Source organism: Symphalangus syndactylus, chromosome 24 (genome assembly GCF_028878055.3).
Source record: "Symphalangus syndactylus isolate Jambi chromosome 24, NHGRI_mSymSyn1-v2.1_pri, whole genome shotgun sequence".
Lineage (NCBI taxonomy): Eukaryota > Metazoa > Chordata > Mammalia > Primates > Hylobatidae > Symphalangus > Symphalangus syndactylus.
In genome coordinates, this window is record NC_072446.2 from 34,605,244 (window position 1) to 34,625,119 (window position 19,876).

Here is a 19,876-nt window from a genome sequence, read left to right on the forward strand (position 1 = left end):
AAAATGCCTAAGCCTCTGACCTGATAAATCCACTAGAAGAATCTCAGGCTCACGTGCACCAGGAGATCCGGACCAGTGTGCTCACAGCAGTGTTAAGTCATAGTACCCAGTCGGGAACACACTCCAATTCTTGTCAGCAATACAATGGATAAGTAAGTTGATAGATGGTGAGATAGTCATACAGTGAAATATTATACAGCAATAAAGGTGAACAAATTACAGACACATGCAGCAACATAGATGAATCTCACAAATATAAGACATGAGAAATACAGTATGATTCTGTGCGTATGCAGGTCAGACAATGGAGGAAACTCACATATATTGTTTAAAATGACATACACGGGGGAGGGCAGAGGAGGGGGAGAACAGTGGGAAAATAGCTCATGCATGCCAAGCGTAATACCTAGGTGATGGGTTGATAGGTGCAGCAAGCCACCATGGCATACATTCACCCATGTAACACACCTGCACATCCTGCACATGCACCCCGGAACTTAAAAAATAAATACAATGACATACACATAGGTAGTAAGACTACAAAAAGAACATTAAGAATGGGATTATCAGCTGGGCACAGTGGCTCACACCTGTAATCCCAGCACTTTGGGAGGCCAAGGCAAGTGAATTATTTGAGGTCAGGAATTTGAGACCAGCCTGACCAACATGGCGAAACCCCGGTTCTACTAAAAGTACAAAAACAAAACAAAACAACAAAAAAACTGCCGGGCACAGTGGTTCACGCCTGTAATCCCAGCACTTTGGGAGGCTGAGGCGGGCAGATCACGAGGTCAGGAGATTGAGACCATCCTGGCTAACATGGTGAAACCCTGGCGCTAATAAAAATACAAAAAAATTAGCCAGGTGTGGTGGCACATGCCTATAGTTCCAGCTACTCGGGAGGCTGAGGCAGGAGAATCACTTGAACCTGGGAGATGGAGGTTGCAGTGAACCGAGATCGCACCACTGCACTCCAGCTTGGGCGGCAGAGCAAAACTTCGTCTCAAAAAAAAAAAAGAATGAGATTACCTTAACTGTGGGGACAGTGGCTGCCTCTAAGAGGGAGGAGAAGGGATAGATGGAGATGACACATCAGGCTTGGGGAGGTTCTCTTTTGGGGTGCTATATTTGGTAGGTAGTGGCTACATAAGTATTTGCTTTACATTATTTACAAAACTGTGTAAACATGTTTTATGCAGTCTTCTCTGTGGGTGATTATCTCAGAGGCAAAGAACAATTCGAGTGCCTGGTAACAGGATTGGAGCTGAACAAAAGCTGGTTGTCTCCCACCCTCTCCCTCTGCCCGCACTGGTCCTATGCTCTATACTGCGAAGCCAGGGGCTGCTTGGGGTGCAAAGCAGGAGAAAGATGCTGAGTGAGGCGTGGGTGTGAGCTAGCCACCTGCTCTCCCACCTCCATCCCACACACCGCCCCCAGGCACAAATGCCCCAGAAAGACACTGCCCAGAGGTTTTTTTAAAACCGCTTTATTCAGGTTGGCTGGTAGTCATGGACTGGATCATGTATACAGGGCAACCCACCCCTAGGCAAAGCCCTCGGTCGGCCTCTCCCACCTCCCCCACGTCATCACTGAGCTGCGGCAGCCAGAGGTGCGAGCCAATTCCGAGGGGAATTGGGTCCAATAGAAATATTTACAAATAACCAGGGGACAGGTGTGCCCCTGATCGGGAATCATGAGGGAGTTGAGTACCAGGGGGCCCTTGGCTCCCAACAGCCCCAGGCCCTGGGGTGGACTTGCACAGGACCCAAGAGGGAGCTGGGGCATTGTGGGCCGGCAGATGGGGACTCCTGGGAGAGCCTTGAAGACCCTCAAAGGGATCCTGCTGGTGCAAAACTCTGCCTGGGGCCATGGGTCTGAGGGGAAGGCCCCTCCCTTCTGACTCACCATGTGACAGGGCAGAGAATCCTGGATCCCCTGCATCCCTGGAGGGTCGCACAGGTAGCTGAACAGGAAGGACCCGCCAGGAGGTGGTGGGGCATCTCGCTGTTCCCCTAGGCCTCCATGAGTGACCCTGCAGAGCCACCGCCCCAGAAGGGCCCTCCTGGGTTCCCTGGGCCTTCACCAGGGGAGAGGCCCTAGTTCTGCTCAGAAGATTCAAGTCCATATTCAGGGAAGGGTCACTGTCCACACCCCCAGGTCCAAGTGAGGGATGGTAGGAGGAGGGAGGTGAGGCTGGGGGGCCCCGGCTCAGGACAGGATGGGGGACAAGCAAGCAAAGCAAAACACTGTACTCCACAGAAGCTGGTGACAGGAAGGGGGTGGCTCCGGGCCCCAGCATTCAGTGTTCAGGGCGGTTGTCCCCTTGGTGCCCAGGGCCACCTTCTCCGAGCCAGGTCACCGCAGGGGTCTGAAAGGGCAGGGGTGGATGGGGCTTACATGCTGAGCAAGGGGTGGTGGAAAGAGGGCCGACGTGGTGGCCACAGGCGGCCTTGGGGATGGGGCGCGGCTGGACGCAGGCAGTCCGTCCCCGGTGGTCCGGCGGCTCCTCATGCACTCTGTACAGCGTGGGGGCGGGTGGGCAGGGGCAGGGGCATCAGTCTAGAGGCTGCAGGCCTCCTGGTCCACCGAGCGCTTCCTCAGCTCCTTGCCTGGCTTGGGGGGCGGCGGGGCGGGCGCGGCGGGAGGGGCTTCGGGCAGGTGCAGGACCGAGTTCTCCCCTGGCTGCACCCGCAGGTAGGCCTTGACCTTATGGTGCCGGGCCTTGCCGTCGCTGAAGTCGATGACGCGGCACTCGTAGGTGCCTTCGTCCGTGGGCTTCACCCGGGACAGGCGCAGCTTGTGGGAGATGTTGCTGCCCACCACCTTGACCACCTGGGGGTGACAGAGAGACCATGACCTATCCATCCGATGACAGCGGGGGAGAAGAAGAGTGCGGGGGGGCGGGGGCGGGTCCCAGGATCGCATGCTAGGGCGGGAGCCCCAGAAACACTCCCACAAGGGCCCACCGAGGTTTGCACAAGAGTGAGTTAAATAGCAAAAAAGTAAAAGCAACTGCCACGTCCACCAACAGACCGCATAACTAAGCAGCGGCCGGTTCCCTGCATGAAGCACTGCAGAGTGGTCCGAAAGACGGAGCTAGAACTAGGTACGTTAAGCTCAGTGGCAAACAACAGAGGGAAAGCTCTCACTGCTGCGCACCCCCAGGGGGTGCATTTATGTAAACAAACACAGAAACCTACTCTATACTGGTTTTGGGGTCTTCCGGGTGTGGAAGTTTAAAATAGACAGGAGGGAACACCGGGGCCTCCTCACAGCAGTGGTGGACTCTGGGGCAGAACACAGGGGAGGAAGTGGACCTGGGTAGACTACAAAGCAAAGTCTTCATTTAGTCTTAAAGTTTACATTTCCTAAAAAAAAAAAAAACAATAATAGAGGTGCCTGCAGTCCCAGCAACTCAGGAGGCTGAGGTGCGAAGACTGTTTGAGCCCAGGAGTTTGAGGCTTGCAGTGAGCCATGATCGCACCACTGCACTCCAGCCTAGGTGACAGAGTGAGACCGGTCTTTTAAAAACCAAACCAGGCCAAGTGCAGTGGCTCATGCCTGGAATCCCAGCACTTTGGGAGGCCGAGGCAGGCGGATCACTTGAAGTCAGGAGTTTGAGACCTGGGCATGTTGCCTGGGCAACATGGGGAAACCCCATCTCTACTAAAAATACAAAAACTAGTCGGGGGTGTGGTGGTGCATGCCTGTAATCCCAGCTACTTGTGAGGCTGAGGCACGAAAATCATTTGAACAACCCAGGAGGTGGAGGTTGCAGTGAGCTGAGATCGCACCACTGCACTCCAGCCTGGGCGACAGCGCGAGACTCCGTCTCAAAAAAATAAATAAATAAAATAACATAACATAATAAAAACCAAAACAAAACAATATAAAAGCTGATGACAAATATATCAAGATGCTAATAACTATTCACTCCACTTGGGGGGAACAAGGATATTATATTCGTCTTTGTACTTTGACTTTTTGTTTTATTTGGTTGGGTTTTTACATTTCTATTTTAAAATGGGAGTATCACTTATGTAAAGTGCACACAGCCTGAGGAAGTGTTTCCTGTGTGTACACCTGTGTAACCACCGTCCAGAGCAAAGCATGGAACATTCGTGACCCCCTAGAGCACACCCTTCACTCAGCAATACTCCCCCCACTGGGGTCCCCCGCTTTCTGACTGACTTCTGTCACCACAGATTTGTTTTTTTCTGTTTTGGAACTCTTGTATGTGTGGCTTCTTTCCTGTGCCTGGCTTTTTTGACACAACCTGTTATTGGTGAGATTTCTCCATGTTGCTGCCTGCATCTATTTGTTTGTTTGAGACAGAGTCTCTGTTACCCAGGCTGGAGTGCAGTAGCACAACCTTAGCTCACTGCAACCTCCACCTCCTGGGTTCAAGCAGTTCTCATGCCTCAGCCTCCCCAGTACCTGGGATTACAGGCACCTGCCACCATGCTCAGCTAATTTTTGTATTTGTAGTAGAAACGGGGTTTCACCATGTTGGCCAGGCTGGTCCTGAACTCCTGGCCTCAAGTGATCAACCCACCTCAGCCTCCCGAAATGCCAGGATTATAGGTGTGAGCCACCATGCCCGGCCATCCATTTGTTATTTTTCACTGCTGTATAGTATTCCATCACATGCATACTGCACAATTTGTTTATGTGATCACCCGCCAATGGACATTTGTGTGATTTCCAGATTAAAGCTCTTATGAATAAATCTGCCCTGAATATAACGTTGCTGTGGGTGTTTTTTCAATTATAAAAGAAAAAGCAGATGGACAGTTACATAAGGTACACCACAGGGAAGCTGGCTGATGGGTACAGGAGACTTAATGACCTATTTTTGAAACTTTTCCTGAGACTATAACTCAAAATAAAAGATTTAAAAAAAAAAAAGGAGTTGGGCCTATGGAGAGGGGTGGTGGTAGTGGGAGGGGGCTTCTTTCCTTTCCTGGCCCCTTCTTCTTAGAAAATAAAATAAAATAAAACCTGCCTGCAGCCCCTGTCCTGCCTGGACAGAACAGTGGAGATCAGTTCTCAGCTGCCAGCCACTGATCCCCTTTCCAGACAGCTTTGTAGGCTCAGGTGAGTGGGCCTCAGACCTGTGGACTACTGGTCCATCTCTTCTGGAGGGACAACGAGCTGGCCTGTTCCTGCCAAGCCCCAGCTCCTAGAGAGGGAAGCCCAGCTTCTGGCTCCAGGTGGGATGCCCCTGCTGGTCACCCCTGCAGTGAGGGGGCCAGGATAAGAAAGCACACCCTCTGCATGCAGCCTGCAGATGTTTCTGAGCCTGTGCTGGGCACTCACACGTGTGACTTCTAATCATCTTACCAATCTGCCCTGGGGAGGCCTCTTCCATCAACCCCCCAATGGGAAACTCTTGCTGACCTCACGGCCTTTGTGCATGCTGGGCCCTTTGCCTGGGTGGGGTTCCCTGTTCATCTTCACCTGCTTGGTTCCCATTCATCCTAAATGTCACCTCCTCCAAGAAATTGACCCCCTGCCCCCACTCCCTCCTATTTCCTGCATAGCAGTCTTCCCATTTTGAATCGTGTATTTGTCTGTTGACTTGATTTTGGGTTCTCTCCCTGGCTAAACCGTACCCCCCATGAGAGCAGGGACAATATTTATTTTGTCCATGTGAGTGGTTATCACAGAGCCCAGCACTCCATAAATAATCATCAACATTTGTTGAATGAATGGACCCAACCCATGACCTTCTTTCTCCAACTGAAGTGGTACTCAGATGTCATGCTTTCTAATTTTAAGCCACATGCACATGATGATATGGTTTGGCTCTGTGTCCCCACCCAAATCTCATCTCAAATTGTAATCCCCACGTGTTGAGGGCGGGGCCTGGTGGGAGGTGATTGGATCATGGGGATAGTTTTCTCATGCTGTTCTCGTGATAGTGAGTGAGTTCTCACAAGATCTGATGGTTTAAAAGCAGCAGTTTCCCCTTCGTTCACTCTTCTCCTGCCACCACGTAAGACATGCCTTGCTTCCCTTTAGCCTTACACCATGATTGTAAGTTTTCTGAGGCCTCCTCACTCATGCAGAATGTTGAGTCAATTTAACCTCTTTTCTTTGTGAATTACCCAGTCTCTGGTAGCTCTTTATAGCAGGGTGAATACACATAACGATATCCACTTTGCAGATAGTGAAACTGAGGCTCCAAAAGAAGTGACTTGCCCAGAGGCATGGAGTCAGTGAGTGGTGGAACTGGGAACAGGCTCCATGCACTCTCACCCTTCCAGTGGTGTGACAGGCTCACCGAGGGCCACCAGCGCTGGCAGGGCCTCAGGGAAGGGAAGAAGAGAGTGTCCAGCAGCAGGGAGTCTGATCTTCCTCCCTCATGCTGAGCCTTCCCGGCTGCCCATCGTCCCCTATATGGAGGGAAAGCCTTCAGCAGAGGCACGGAGGTGGCACCCAGGCAGGACTTCCCTATGGCAAGCAGTGGGAAACCCTCCCAGCTGCCCCTCTGACTGTGGGGGTGCCCCCTCCCTAGTGCCAGGCCCTGCTGGAGCCCACCCTGTCCCTCTGACTCCATCACCTCCGCCCTGCGGTCCTGTGCGCTCTCTCTGGCGAGTTAGGAGATGCTGTTGCAAATGCGCAGCGGGAACGAATTACCTCAACATCTGCTTCCCTCACGGATATTAATTATCCTTCATTTGTCAACCCTACAAGGCGCTAATGGAGTAATAATGCAAAGTGCTGGGAGCACTCGCTCCTAGGGAGGGAGCACCAAGCGAGGCCCAGCCCTCAGCCCACCCACTCCCATCCCCCAGATGGGGCCACGAAGGCCTGGACGGCTCCCCAGGCAGCCAGCTCCCTCCTCCCTGTCACCCCCTCTGCCAACAGACAGATGTGGCCTTCAGAAGCACGAGCTCTTCCTCTCTCAGAGAGGAGGAGGGCAGGGAGCACTGCAGGGAGTGATGGGAGGCCAGGCGCTGACCCTGACAAGTCACCAGCACTCTGGCCTCGGTTTTCTTGGGCTAAATTTGTCCATTCATTCAACAAGCCTTTAGCGAGTGCCTACCACAATGAGCCAGCCAGATCCCAGTAATGCTGGCACGAGCTGACAGTCTAACGGAGAACCTAGACCCCTAACCCATAATCAAGCAACTCAGCGAGTGAACTTCCAACAGGACAAAGGGCGAGGATGCACGTCAGACATGACTCCCTCCCAGTCCCTGTGGTCCATGCCTCTAAGCACAATCTGGAGAAGGCAAATACGATATTTTTAACAAAAATAATAACAGCAACAGTAATGCCAGTGGCTAACGTTTATGAAGTGCCTGATCACTGTGAGATGATGTGATAAGTTTCATGAATCTTTCTTTCTTTCGTTCTTTCTTTCTTTTCTTTTTTTTTTTTGAGACAGGGTCGCCTTCTGTCACCTTAGGCTGGAGTGCGCTGGCGTGATCATGGCTCACTGCAACCTCAACCTCCTGGGCTCAAGCAATCCTCCCACTTCAGCACCCCCTCCGACCTTCTGAGTAGCTGGAGCCACAGGTGTGCACCACCACTCCTGGCCAATTTTTGTATCTTTTGTGGAGATGGGGTCTCACTATGTTGCCAAGGCTGGTCTTGAACTCCTGGGCTCAAGCAATCCTCCTGCCTCAGCCTCCCAAAGTGCTGGGATTCTAGGTGTGAGCCACCACGCCCAGCCATGCTTCATCAATCTTTTTTTTTTTTTTTTTTTTTTGAGACGGAGTCTTGCTCTGTCGCCCAGGCTGGAGTGCAGTGGTGCGATCTCGGCTCACTGCAAGCTCCGCCTCCCAGGTTCACGCCATTCTCCTGCCTCAGCCTCTCCGAGTAGCTGGGACTACAGGCACCCGCCACCATGCCCGGCTAATTTTTTGTATTTTTAGTAGGGACGGGGTTTCACCGTGGTCTCGATCTCCTGACCTCGTGATCCACCCGCCTCGGCCTCCCAAAGTGCTGGGATTACAAGCGTGAGCCACCGCGCCCGGCCTCATCAATCTTATTTAAACCTCACAATAACCCTATGATGCAGGTGAAGAAACTGAGACTCAGAGGGGTGAAGCGATTTTCTCAAGGCCACCCAGCTGGTGACAGAGGCCACACCTTACCCACCCCTCTGGGAGCCTTCTGAACAGTAAACTACAGGTCGGTCTTCTCATGTCTTTCCAAGGCCCCCAACCCTCCATATCTTGGGGAAACCCAGCCCCAAACCTCATCAGAGACCTCTCCCACAGGAGGGGGCCCAATATCCCACTCCAGGAGCTGCCCGCTGGATTTCATCCACCACACATTATGCAGAAAGCCCTTCAGCCCAGCCCTCCAGGGCGACTGGAGAGCCCACGAAGAAAGGAGAGCCCCACATGGCGACCCGGCTGTAAATCATAATCACCTCCACACAGGCATCGACAGGCCTCAGCAGTGCAATTAAGCACCTAATTACGCTGAAAGAGACAAGGCCGAACCCTGGCTAGGGCCAAGTTCAGCCTCCTCCCTGCTCGCCCCACGGCTCAGGCTTTTCCGGGCACTGCAGGGATACCCCGAGGCCAGCTCACATTGGGCAGGCTGGGATCGTCTTCCAGCCACGCCAGAAGAATGGATTTGTACTCGTGATGCCAACCCTTGCCTTCACATGGCCTCCTGGCAGAGGGGGAGGCCCCAGGGAAAGTGCTAGGGTGAGGAATAGGGGTCAGATGGCTCCTGCTCCAGGCTGGGCCCTGCAATCAGCCTCTATCAACTCCATCCGGCACTTCGCTAGCCACTCAGCATGTTCAGAACCCAACTCAGGGTCTCCCCAGACCTGGGCCCCAGAAGGCCTTACTGCTGTAGCCAAACTCTACAATCACCATTTCTGTTTTCTTTCCGCACTCCGCACACTCCACCCCTGAACCCACTGACCTCCTCTAAACACCATCGGACCCCTTCCCCTTCTCTCCAGAATCCACACCCCCCGGCCTGGCGAAAGCAAGATCCAGGGCTTCTCCCATCTGGGCCATCCCCCCAGCCTCCTCCCAGATCTGCACAACCTTCCAGCCTCTTCTTCCACAACAGCCAGACCAATTTTTTCAAAATGCCCCCAACTTAAACTCTTCGATGGTCACCGTGGTGGCTGACAAGGTCCTTTGAGGTCTCTTCCCAGCCTGCCCCTCAGCCTTATCGGCCACTAGCAATTCCTCCAGCGCGCACACGCAGCCAAGTTCCCCACCCCTTGTCAAATCCTCCACACCTCAGTGCTCACTTCAAATAGCACCTCCTCCAGGAAGCCCTCCTGGCCCCCCAGGCTAGATCAGATCCCCCGTTATGGCAGCTCTCCTCATTTTGGTCACAGTTGTAATTCTATTTTTTATCATGTATGATTATTGGATTAACACCCATATCCCACGTTGGACTGGGAACACCCAGAGGGCAGGGAGTGTGTATGTGTGAGACCATGGTCTTTCCAGAGTCATCTTGGTTTAACTCAGCTTCCAACCACGAGCCATTTACAGTGATGAAGTCCCCCAGGAAGGAGGGTATGTGTGGAGAATTTCACCTCGTCTTAAAATTAGGAAGTTGTGGACTCTCTCTGTTTGCAAAACTGGTTAAGGGGAAAATTAACCTCAATTCTAGCGCAAAGGACTTCAGTTAGATAGAAAGAAAAACTTCCAGAACTTGAAAATGGCCAATAAGCAGAAATGTTTGCCTGAGCCATGGAAATGATTCCACCTAATGGTGGAATCCTTAGCAGATGCAAGCTATCAAGGGATATATTTTTAGGCCAGGGTCCTTCCCTGGGCCCAAGTTAAACGAGATAATTCATGTAAAGTGCTTGTCCTGGCTCCTAACATATGGTAAGCACTCAATAAATGTTAGCTGCTATATTATTATCATTATTATTTTATCACAGATGTCTGTCCTCCCACATAAATGATCTCCTTATGAGAGCAGTGGTGCGATCTCAGCTCACTGCAGCCTCTGCCTCCTGGGTTCAAGTGATTCTCCCATCTCAGCCTCCCAAGTATCTGGGACTGCAGGCGTGCACCACCACACCTGGCTAATTTTTGTATTTTTAGTTGATATGGGGTTTCACTGTGTTGGCCAGGCTGGTCTCGAACTCCTGACCTCAGATGATCTGCCCACCTTGGCTTCCCAAAGCGCTGGGATTACAGGTGTGCACTGTGCCCAGCATCTGAATTTTTTTTTTTTTTATTCCCTTGCTCGCATCCTGCTTGCTTGCTAGGAATAGGAGTTTTACGAGTCATAAATTCATGTTAACAAGTTTCCACCCTAGGAACCACTGTCATTCACATAGTCTAATCCGTAGTACTTTACAGTTTCCAAAGCGTTTTCATATATGCCTTCAACAACAGCTAACTGAGGAAAAGGGAGAGTCAAGGAGGTGGCAGAGCTGGAACCAGGACTCAGTTCCTGGGATGCTAAGTGCTGGCCCCACTGTGTCCTCACAGTCCCCACCCGGCAGTCAGCACAGCCGACTCTCAGAGGCTGGATCTTCATAAGGCCAACATGGCCAACCTGGCAGGTTCACGAAGCCCTCCCCCGACCAAGGCCCTCGAAGCTGACAGCACTTTCTTACCCTCAACCTTGGATCATTATTATTTGATCACAGATGCCTGTCCTCCCAGGTAAATGATCTCCCTATGAGATTCTGGGATTCCATCAGCCTGTAGACTGCACTATTTGGCTTAGACAGTGTTTTTCAAAAGATCTAATTAGGTCCCAATAGTTAAAACTAAAGAGATATTCCACTAAAATTGGGATTTTTAGAAGTCATGGGAATATAGGGCCTAGGTCCCTGCCTGGCTCAGCTGTTCCCTGTAGACAGGGTCTGAGTTTCCTGGGCCCCCACAGAAGCTCTTTCACTCATTCATGTCATGTCACCAGTACGCACACGTGAACAGACATGGGATCCACACTGTGGTGGCATGCCTACATACAAACATCTGGCCGGGCATGGTGCCTCATGCCTGTAATCCCAACAGTTTGGGATGCTGAGGCAGGAGGATCACCTGAGGTCAGGAGTTCGAGACCAGCCTGGTCAACATGGTGAAACCCAGTCTCTACTAAAAATACAAAAAAAAAAAAAAAAAAAAAATTAGCCAGGCACAGTGGCATGCTCCTGTGGTCCCAGCTACTGGGGAAGCTGAAGCAGGAGAATTTCTCGAACTCAGGAGGCAGAGGTTGCAGTGAGCCAAGATCGCACCACTGCACTCCAGCCTAGGTGACAACAGTGAAACTCCATCTCAAAAAATAAAAAAAAACCAAAATCTGTGTATGGGTTCACACACATTGGCCTGGGCGTACGTCTGTGTGTGTGATAGTTATCCAACAAGTATTTATTGGGTACCTACTACACCATGCCAGGCCCTGTGCTAGACTCTGGAAATGCAACAGTGAGTCAGGCAGGCTCAGTCCCAGTGCCCCTCATCTCTGGGGGAGACAGTCATGAAGCAAAAACTCACACAAGTGGATAATGACAACCAGAAATACAGCCAGCAGGGAAATGGGAGGGGCGCCAGCTGGGTCACAAGTTCAAGGGATGCTTCCCCGAGCTGAGCTCTGTGGGAAGAGAGAGAGGAACAGCTTTGCAGGCAGGGGGACCAGCCTGTGCAAAGGCCTGGAGGTGGAAGGAACGGGAAGGTGGAAAGGCTGCCAGGGTCAGGAGGGGAAGGGAAGTGAGGTCAGGCAAGGGGAGGTGAGGCTGGAGGGTGAGCAGAGCAATTGTGCAGAGTTCTGAAGGCCACGGAGAAAAGTCTGGGCCACCTCCTCAGACTGCAGGAATCCAGGGAGTATCTGTGTATTAGGAACGGTTGTTCTTGTGGCGCTGTCTGCATGAGGAGCTTGGCCCATGCCTGTTTGTGCGTTTCCTAACCAGACCCTCGGAGCCCCAGCTGGTGCAGGAATTTCAGGGGCTGGGGGTGGGGGGCTGGGGGTAATTGCACATTCATGCTGAGCACATTTATTTTATTTAACTAATTAGCATCGTTGCATTTCCCTCATGTGGGACCCAGCAGCCTGGAATTCTAATCCTCTAAATCAATTAGATTATTGTCTCCTTTGCCAGAGCCGCTCCTTAAACCCCAGGCAAAATTATAGGAGAAAAGGTTGTGATGAACGGGGTATTAATATGCACACAGATCTACCTGCCTGGGCTTAATGGATGGGTGTTTGGGCCAGAAACGGGGCATTTGACATGGATGCATCCTTGGCAGAGGGTGGGGGGTGGACCCACAGCCACCCTGAGCCGGATGGAAATGGCTTGAAGTTTCAGACCCCAACTGTGCCCTGGGCCAGACAGCACAAATGATGCTTGGAAGGTCCTTGCTCTCTCGTCCACCCCCTCCCGCCTGAAGGGGCTGCAGGAGCCCCCTCCCTGGCCTCTCTGCCTCCATGATGCCACCTCTGATGCCCGACATGGCACCCCAATGACTCCCTGTGCCCACCCTCCACATGGTGACCTCGGTTCGGGGGTGCGGCTTCTCTGTTCATCCATGTAGAATTGGCCTTGGGGTCCTGAGCTCCCCTACAAGTCCTTGAAAAGTTGTGGAAGAATCAAGCAAAAAAGGTGAATTTAGAAATGTTTCCCTGCCATGTGCATGCACGCACACACGCACACAAGCATGCACGCACACACGCACATTCTTCACACCCCCACGGACACCTGCCTTTTCTGAGTGTGTTGCTGGTAGATGTCTAGCCTCCTGCCAGGCTGGCCTCATGCCCCTGCCAAGCTGACCTCACGCCCCATGAACAAACCTTGCCTCATTGCATGGCCACATATGTCCCCGGGCGGGTCCCCTCCACTCCGTGTTCTCTCCCCAGTTCACCTCCTTTCTCCTGTCTGCCTCTCCCAGGACTGGCTTTGGGTGCCCCCTCCTTCACAAAAGCCATCACTCCCTGAACTCCCCTGGGCCCCAGTTGCACTGGCCTGCAGCACAGCCCAGTGACAAAGAGCTTGAGCCCTGAAGCCAGGTAGCTCGGCAACACCAGTCACCCTTGGTGTGACCTCTGGCAAGTCCTTGACCTCCTGAGTCTCAGCTGCCCCACCTGCAAAATGGGTGAATGCTTGGCCCTTCTTATAGAGCGTGGCTATTAACAAATGAGTCAACAAATAAGAAGGCCTGGCCAGTCCTGAAATCCTTTGGCTAGGGTGCCCCCACCCCATCCCCAGGGCCAGATCACCGAGTGACCCTGAGATGGCGTAACACTCAGTCATGATAGGGCAAAAAAAGCTGGCTCAGGCTCATTAGACCTCGTTGGTTCCCCAAATAAAAAATGCTGCTGAGACAAGCATGAAGGCACCAGGATGCACACAGCCTTGGCCCCGACAGGAGAAAATGCATCTTCTCTCCCCTGTCATTTTTTGTGCCCATCATTGAATGAACTTGAAAAATCTCTGGCTTTTAAAAAACAGATCAGGGCCATTTTTTTCCCTTCTCTTTTTCTTCTCTTCCATCTTCTTGCCCAAGCTCCCCGCTGAACTGGACCCCAGTTTTTTTTAAGTCACAGCTGTGCCCTCCATTAGAGCCCTTTCGAGAAGTCATTATCAAAACTCACACTTATTTTGGTTGCCTCCTTCCCTGCGTCTTCCTGCTGAGATGCTTTTAGCTGTTGGGAGCGGGGAGGGGCGGAGAGAACAGAGACAAGGTGTTAGCACAGGGTGGGGGTGGGGTGGCAGTGCGGGGAGACACATTATAGGGATACGGACAACAGCTAAGATTCTCATGACAGCAGATGAGGCCTGGGGGCCATGGAGTCTGGAGTTGGGGTCCCTTTCTGTATCCACTCAGGGGACGGAGGGGAGGTCAGAGCAAAAGAAGATAATGGAGGTACGTAGAAAACTGACCACATCTGTGTATTTAGATACACAAGGGTACTTTGGTATATATTGGAGGGAGTGTGAACAGGCAGAAATCTAAGCATCAGCTTGGTACATTGCTAGGAGCGTGTTTGTACCCTTGAGTCACTCTATCTGAGAGTGTGTTTGTATCTTCAGGTGTGTCACCCATGTGAACGTGTGTGCAGATGCTGTGGGAACCCTGCCCACATTCCCCACCTTTGCAAACTGACCCTGGAGGCTTCCAACCGCAGATACCTGCAACGATTTGCCTAAGGGCTTTCTCTGGCCACTGGAGTCCTCTAAACCTGCATGTGGCAGGGCTGGAAGTGTTGGGGAGGTGACACCCCCAGGAGCAAGACAGAGTTTGATATGCCCTTGGGCACATGTGAGACACTCTTTCATGAACATGGGGAGTGTATGAGCGTGCCAGTGCGTGTTTGTGAACGTGTGCAGATACATGTGTTCGTATATGAATGGGTGGGCAGATCTCTATGCGTTTGCGTGTTCCTTAGTGTATACATATGTGTAAGGATGCAAATGATTTAGATGGAGTTCCTGCAAGAGCTGACCTTGAGACAAAGATCAAGTAGTTTATTTGGGAGGTGATCCCAGGAAACACAAGTAGGGGAGAAGGTGAGTGAAACCAAAAAAGGAAGAAAGTTAATAATGGGGGGTATGTTGTTGGTTAGTTACCACTGTAGGCAATTGGAGCTTCATCCCACTGGGCACTTGGAGAAACAGTGAAGAACATGCTTCGGTCATCCCAGCTAAGGGCGAGGGAGCTGAGGCATTCATCCTCCAACTTTGCGGGTCATTGGTGGGGGCTGCTCCTGCCTATTGAGTCCCCTGCTCCTCCTGCTTGCCTTGCTGGCCGGCAGGCTCTTGTGTCCAGGGAAAACCCTCAAGCAGAGCCAGAGGAGCTGGCAGTTGGCTGGTCCCAGGGCATGCTGCACACCGGGCATGGGGCAGAGCCCCCACAGCATCTGCTCTACAGGTGTGTACATACGAGCATGCACGTGTAGAGGGGCAAGCACATGTGCAGCCAAGGGTGTGCTGGGAGCCTGGTGCATGCATGCGTGTGTGCCTGTGAATGAACTCAGCATTTGCAGAGCTCTTTAGAAAAAGGCTGCCCATGTGGCCTGGAGAAGTGGTGGGAAGTGAGTCACAAGACCCACCTTGCTCCATAACCTGAAGCCAGCTTGTCCCTCTGGCCTCAGTTTCCTCACCTGTACCCCGAAGGGAGGCCCTCTGTGCTCTGGAAGGCCCTTCTTGCTGTGGCCATTTCAAGCGCTCAGCCTAGCTCTGCCTCCTGCCTGTTCCCCCAAATAAGCCTCCATGATCACCTAAAACCCCCACCCCAGGAGGAAGAAGGGAGGGAGACAGCTGTGTGGTGTGGAGAACAGCGCTGGAGCCCATATCCCTCAGAGGAGAAGGGGGCAGAGAAATACCCCTACCCCAGGGACCAGGACTTCCCCAGCCCAGCTTGGGCATCTCCCCAGGGGCATTACCTGGTTCAAGGCCCATGCCTGCTTGTCGGTCCAGTCCCGGTGGCTCCGTACATACCACCACTGGATCTCCAGCGAGTAGGAGGGGGAGCCGCTGCCACGGAAGGAGCAGGCCATCTCCACGTCCTCGCCCGTCTGTGCTGTCATGTCATGGGGTGTCTCTGTGAACAGGGCTGTGCAAGAAACAGGGGGAAGAGTGGCGGGCCTCAGGAAACCACAGGGCTAGTGGGTGAGGGAGGTGGAGAATGTAGGAGCAGCTGGCCCTGCACGGTGGGGGATGGGGTGGGGGAGGGGTGGGGTGACCTGCAAGCCCACTGGTGGGAGTGGTCTGGCTTCAGGTGGGCACCCGAGAAGCTCAGCAAGGCAGGCCAATGGCGTGTGCAGCAGCCAACATGAGACGGGGATGAGGGATCAGAGAAGGCCTGGGCTGGATGTGGACAGCAAGAGGGCCAGGGAGGCGCTGCCGCTTCCATCAGCTCTTCCAGGTTCTTCCAGTAACCCAGCTCGGTTCCCCTCCTGAGTTACTCCAGCTTCCATGTACAGTGGCCAGCGACATCTTTGCAAAACCACATCAGATGTGGCCTCTCCCCTGCTTAGAACCCTCCCCTGGGACCCCAGGCATGGGGATTGGCACCCGTTCCCCTGGCTTCCTCCGTGTCCTGTGGACACGCCTCCCTTTCTGGCCTCACTCTTGCTCTGGCTGTTCTCCTTCTGGAATGCCCTTCCCTCCGCCCCTCTTTGCCTGGCTGGCTCCTTCAGATCTGGCAAAGCTCAGCTCAAATGTCACCCCCCGAAAGGTCCTCCTTGAGGATCCCGAGAAGGTCCCCCAACTCCTGCCCTGCCCTGTTGCCTGTGGCAGCTCCGGGAGGACAGGGACACAGAGCTCCCGCAGCTGGCAGTTGCTGGCGCAGAGTAGCTGCTCCGTGGACGGAATGGGTACAGAATTCTCCACCCTCTCAGGGCACCCAGGGTGAGGTGTGAGCCACTCCTGCCTCCTGCCCCATGCAGAGCCCAGCTCTCCACCACAGCCCAGGGCAGACGGTTCCCCTGGCCCAGCAGGAACCCTGCCCCATCCGTCATCCTCCATCCTACCAGGTAAATGAGAAAACATCCCCACTTCATGTGGCCCAGTGCTCCTCCCCACCATACGTTCTGTCTGCTGTCTCCCCAAACAAATATTGTCTTGAGATGTAATTAGAATTCTTTCCTCTTCTCAGGAGAGATTATTGCCCTGGAAAGATGCCTGGCAACGTGCAGTTCACCCAGGAACATTGTGGCTGTCAATCCCCCGGCCCCCACCCTGTCCCTCCTGGCTGCTGCAACCTAACAGGGTCCCCTGGCCCAGAAGGGCAGATTCCCAGCCCTGGGAGTCCTCACCACCCCAGCTCAGCTTAGGGAAGGAGGAAGAGGGAGTCCTGGGCTAGGAGGTGAAATCCTAGATTCAGGCCCCTGCTCTGCGGCCACCTCTCTCATCCCCCTGTCCCCAGGATACTGAAGGTGACGCGAATTGACAAATGACTCCATCTGGAAACTTCTGCCGTTTCTCCTCTGCTCATGGGGTTTCCATGTGCAGCCCGACTTGAACAGTGGGTTTCTGGGCTGACAGCAAGTTTGAGATGTCCCTAATCCTCAAGGTCAAGGGTTTAGAAAGCAGCTCCTGGAGGCTCCCCGCTTGCTGAGGCTTGGAAGTCCCAGCCGCTGTTCTGTAAACAACGCCTGGTTGGTTAATAGGAATAAATGTCTGAGTTCCTGAACATTTGTGAGGGATGGTGTGGGGCGCCATGACACGTAGCCCACATCAAAGCTGTGACCCTTCTTATTCCCACTAAGTAAGAGGCAACGCAGGCGCCTGGAAGGAAGGTCCCTTCCCCACATCACCGTGAGGGCCACCCCCTCCTTCCAGGGGATCAACCCAGAAACTAGTCGTCCTGGGCTCCCTCCCTCCTCTCTCCCCTCCCACATTCAGTCTTCAAGGAACCCTGTGGGTCCTGCCTCCCGACACCTCCAGAATCTGGCCCCTTCTCCCCACCTCTGCTGACTTGCCGGGGCCAAGCTGCCATCCTCTCTCACCTACAACAGTGGGGAACCCTCACTGGCCTCCTGCTTCTACTCTTCCTCCCCAACAAGCTATTTTCACACAGCAGCCAGACGTACCTTGACAAAACAGAAATCAGTCCCTGTCCCTGCTCCACTCACCACTCTCCCAGGGCGTGCTCCTACCCACAGTAACAGCCACAGTCCTCACTGCCTCTGCCTCCCAAAGTGCTGGGATTATAGGTACGAGCCACCATGCCCAGCTAAGAGGATTGCTCGTGCCCGGGAGGTCAAGGCTGCAGCAAGCCTTGAACGCACCGCTGCACTCCAGATGGCTGACAGGGCCTTCCATGGGAGGCCATTCCCCTCTGGTGTTGGCCTCTAGCTGACTCCCTGCTCCCACTCCTGCCACAGCGGCCTCCTTTCAGCTCCTTCCCCGGGCATCCCAGTTGAGATTCCACCTCAAGACCTTTGCACCTGCCAATTCCTCTGCCTGGAACACCCTTTCCTCAGACTCCCCTGGAACAGCCATCCCTCTCATGGCTCCCTCCCTCCCCTGCCACAGGACCCTGCTCAAAGTCTGCTTCCTTAGGGAGGCCTGCCCTGACCACCTCATTTAAACCCAGCACTTCAAACCACCCTTCCCTCCTACGCCATCAGCACTGGCTACAGGAATTTCTGCCATGAGGAGGGTGTTCTGTACCTGAGCTAGTACAGTAGCTAGCAGTCACCTGTGTCTGCTGAGCACTTGAAATGTGACTGAGGACCTGAATTTTAAATTTTATTTAATTTTAATTCATGTAAACATAAATGTTAATAGCCGCTTGCAGGTAATGGCTACTGTATTGGACAGCACAGCTAATATGCCTATTTTATGTATGTTATTGTCAGCCTTCCCTCCCAGCTCCTACAGCAGTGCCTGGCACATAGCAGGTGCTCAATAAATACATTTTATTTTTGAGACAGGGTCTCGCTCTGTTGTCTAGGCTGGAGTGCAGTGGTGCATTCAAGGCTTGCGGCAGCCTTGACCTCTGGGGCACAAGCAATCCTCTCACCTCAGCCCCCTAAGTAGCTGGAACTACAGGCACGAGCCACCATGCCCAACTAGTTTTTAAAATTTTTTGTAGAGAAACGGTCTTGCTTTTTGCCCACGCTGGATTTGAACTCCTGGGCTCAAGCAATCTCCCCGCCTTGGCCTCCCAAAGTGCTGAGATTACAGGTGAGGTATAAGCCACCACGCCCAGCCAATAAGTGCTTTTTGAATGAATGAATAAACAGCCTTGGCTGGGCAGTGGTGGAGCAGGGTCCAGAGCTAGGGGGACCCTGCCCTGAGAGTCCTGGGCCAGGTCTCGCCCTCGGAGTCTTCCCAGACACCCACTTGCCACTCGAGCAGAACACAAGGAGATAGTGAGGAGCCTGCACGGGAACAGCCCAAGAGGTGATTCTAGTGAGTAGCTGGTCCCTCGCCCAGGATGGCGGATTCTGCCTTGATTCACATCCCTCCTGCCCAGCACTAGGGCACTAGGGGCCTCTGCAAACAGGAGGAGAGGGGTGAGGACCCTGGTTGGATCTGATATGACCATCAGTGTGACCCTGGCTGGTCAAAAAACAGTGGAGGGAAACGGCTGTGGCCTCTCCAGGTGCCATTGCCTGAGCCATGGAAATCAGAGAGTGCCTCCACTTCCCCTCTTCCAGTGGGGAAATGGCTCCAGAGCTATCAGGGAACTTGCTTAATGCAGGACACAAAGCAAGAAAGGCTGAAGCCAGCCCTCAGACCCAGCCAGTGTGACTCAGCCACTGCATGCTGCCTTCTCCCAGACACAGGTGAGGTGGGAACCATATGAGGTGGGCACCATGTGAGGTGGGCGGGGGCACGGGAGACAATGTGCGTGGGTCTCATGAGTGGGAGGAGAACAGAGAGGGCCGCCCTTGGGTGGAGGCTCTGCTGGGGTCTCCTCGGAAAGGGCCAGGCCTCCAATTCATCCCCACTCAGTCTCCCCCTGCCCACGGCCCCCCCGCCCCTGCCAACTGACAGAAAACCCTGACTCTGGCCCACCAGCTCTTCCTACTCATGCAGAAGGCAAGGCTCAGAGAGGGCAGGGGCTACTCAAGGGTAACTCAGCAGCCCGGGTTCAGCCGGGAGAGACCCTTTTATCCCCAAGCAGACACCTCCTGGGCCCTGGCATGGCGTGGCAGCCTGGGGTGGGCAGGAGCACAGGGGAGGACCCCACCACATGGCCACCTCTCCACCGGGACCCCAGTAGTGGCCATCTAGGGCCTCGCTGTCCAATAGAAACAGAATGTAAGCCACACTGCAAGGCGCGCATGGAATATTCCATCTCCTGGGAGCCACATGAAAAAAAAGTAAAAAAAAAAAAAGTGAAATTAATTAATTTTAATAATGTATTTTATTTAAGCCAAGATATCAAAAAATTATTTGAACATGTAATGAAAATTATTAATGAGGCCGGGCACAGTGGTTCATGCCTGTAATCCTAGCATT

The 19,876-nt window shown here is 53.3% G+C and overlaps 2 protein-coding genes across 3 annotated transcripts in view; one reads left to right on the top strand and one right to left on the bottom strand.

The window, feature by feature from the left end:
• TTI1 (TELO2 interacting protein 1) overlaps nt 1-18,695 on the top strand; it is a 105,699-nt gene extending 87,004 nt beyond the window's left edge. For both annotated transcript variants that reach the window (XM_063633563.1, XM_063633562.1), the window contains 2 exons: nt 16,300-16,434; nt 16,557-18,695. In XM_063633563.1, the coding sequence (XP_063489633.1) occupies nt 16,300-16,434; nt 16,557-16,734 (313 nt within the window). In that variant the 3' untranslated portion in view covers nt 16,735-18,695. The remainder of the gene's footprint in view (nt 1-16,299; nt 16,435-16,556) is intronic.
• VSTM2L (V-set and transmembrane domain containing 2 like) overlaps nt 1,453-19,876 on the bottom strand; it is a 43,484-nt gene continuing 25,060 nt past the window's right edge. Inside the window, exons 2-4 of the mRNA XM_055265801.2 lie at nt 15,343-15,512; nt 13,552-13,602; nt 1,453-2,832 (exon numbers count right to left, since the gene is read on the bottom strand). Coding sequence (XP_055121776.2) covers nt 2,560-2,832; nt 13,552-13,602; nt 15,343-15,512 — 494 coding nt within the window. The 3' untranslated portion in view covers nt 1,453-2,559. The remainder of the gene's footprint in view (nt 2,833-13,551; nt 13,603-15,342; nt 15,513-19,876) is intronic.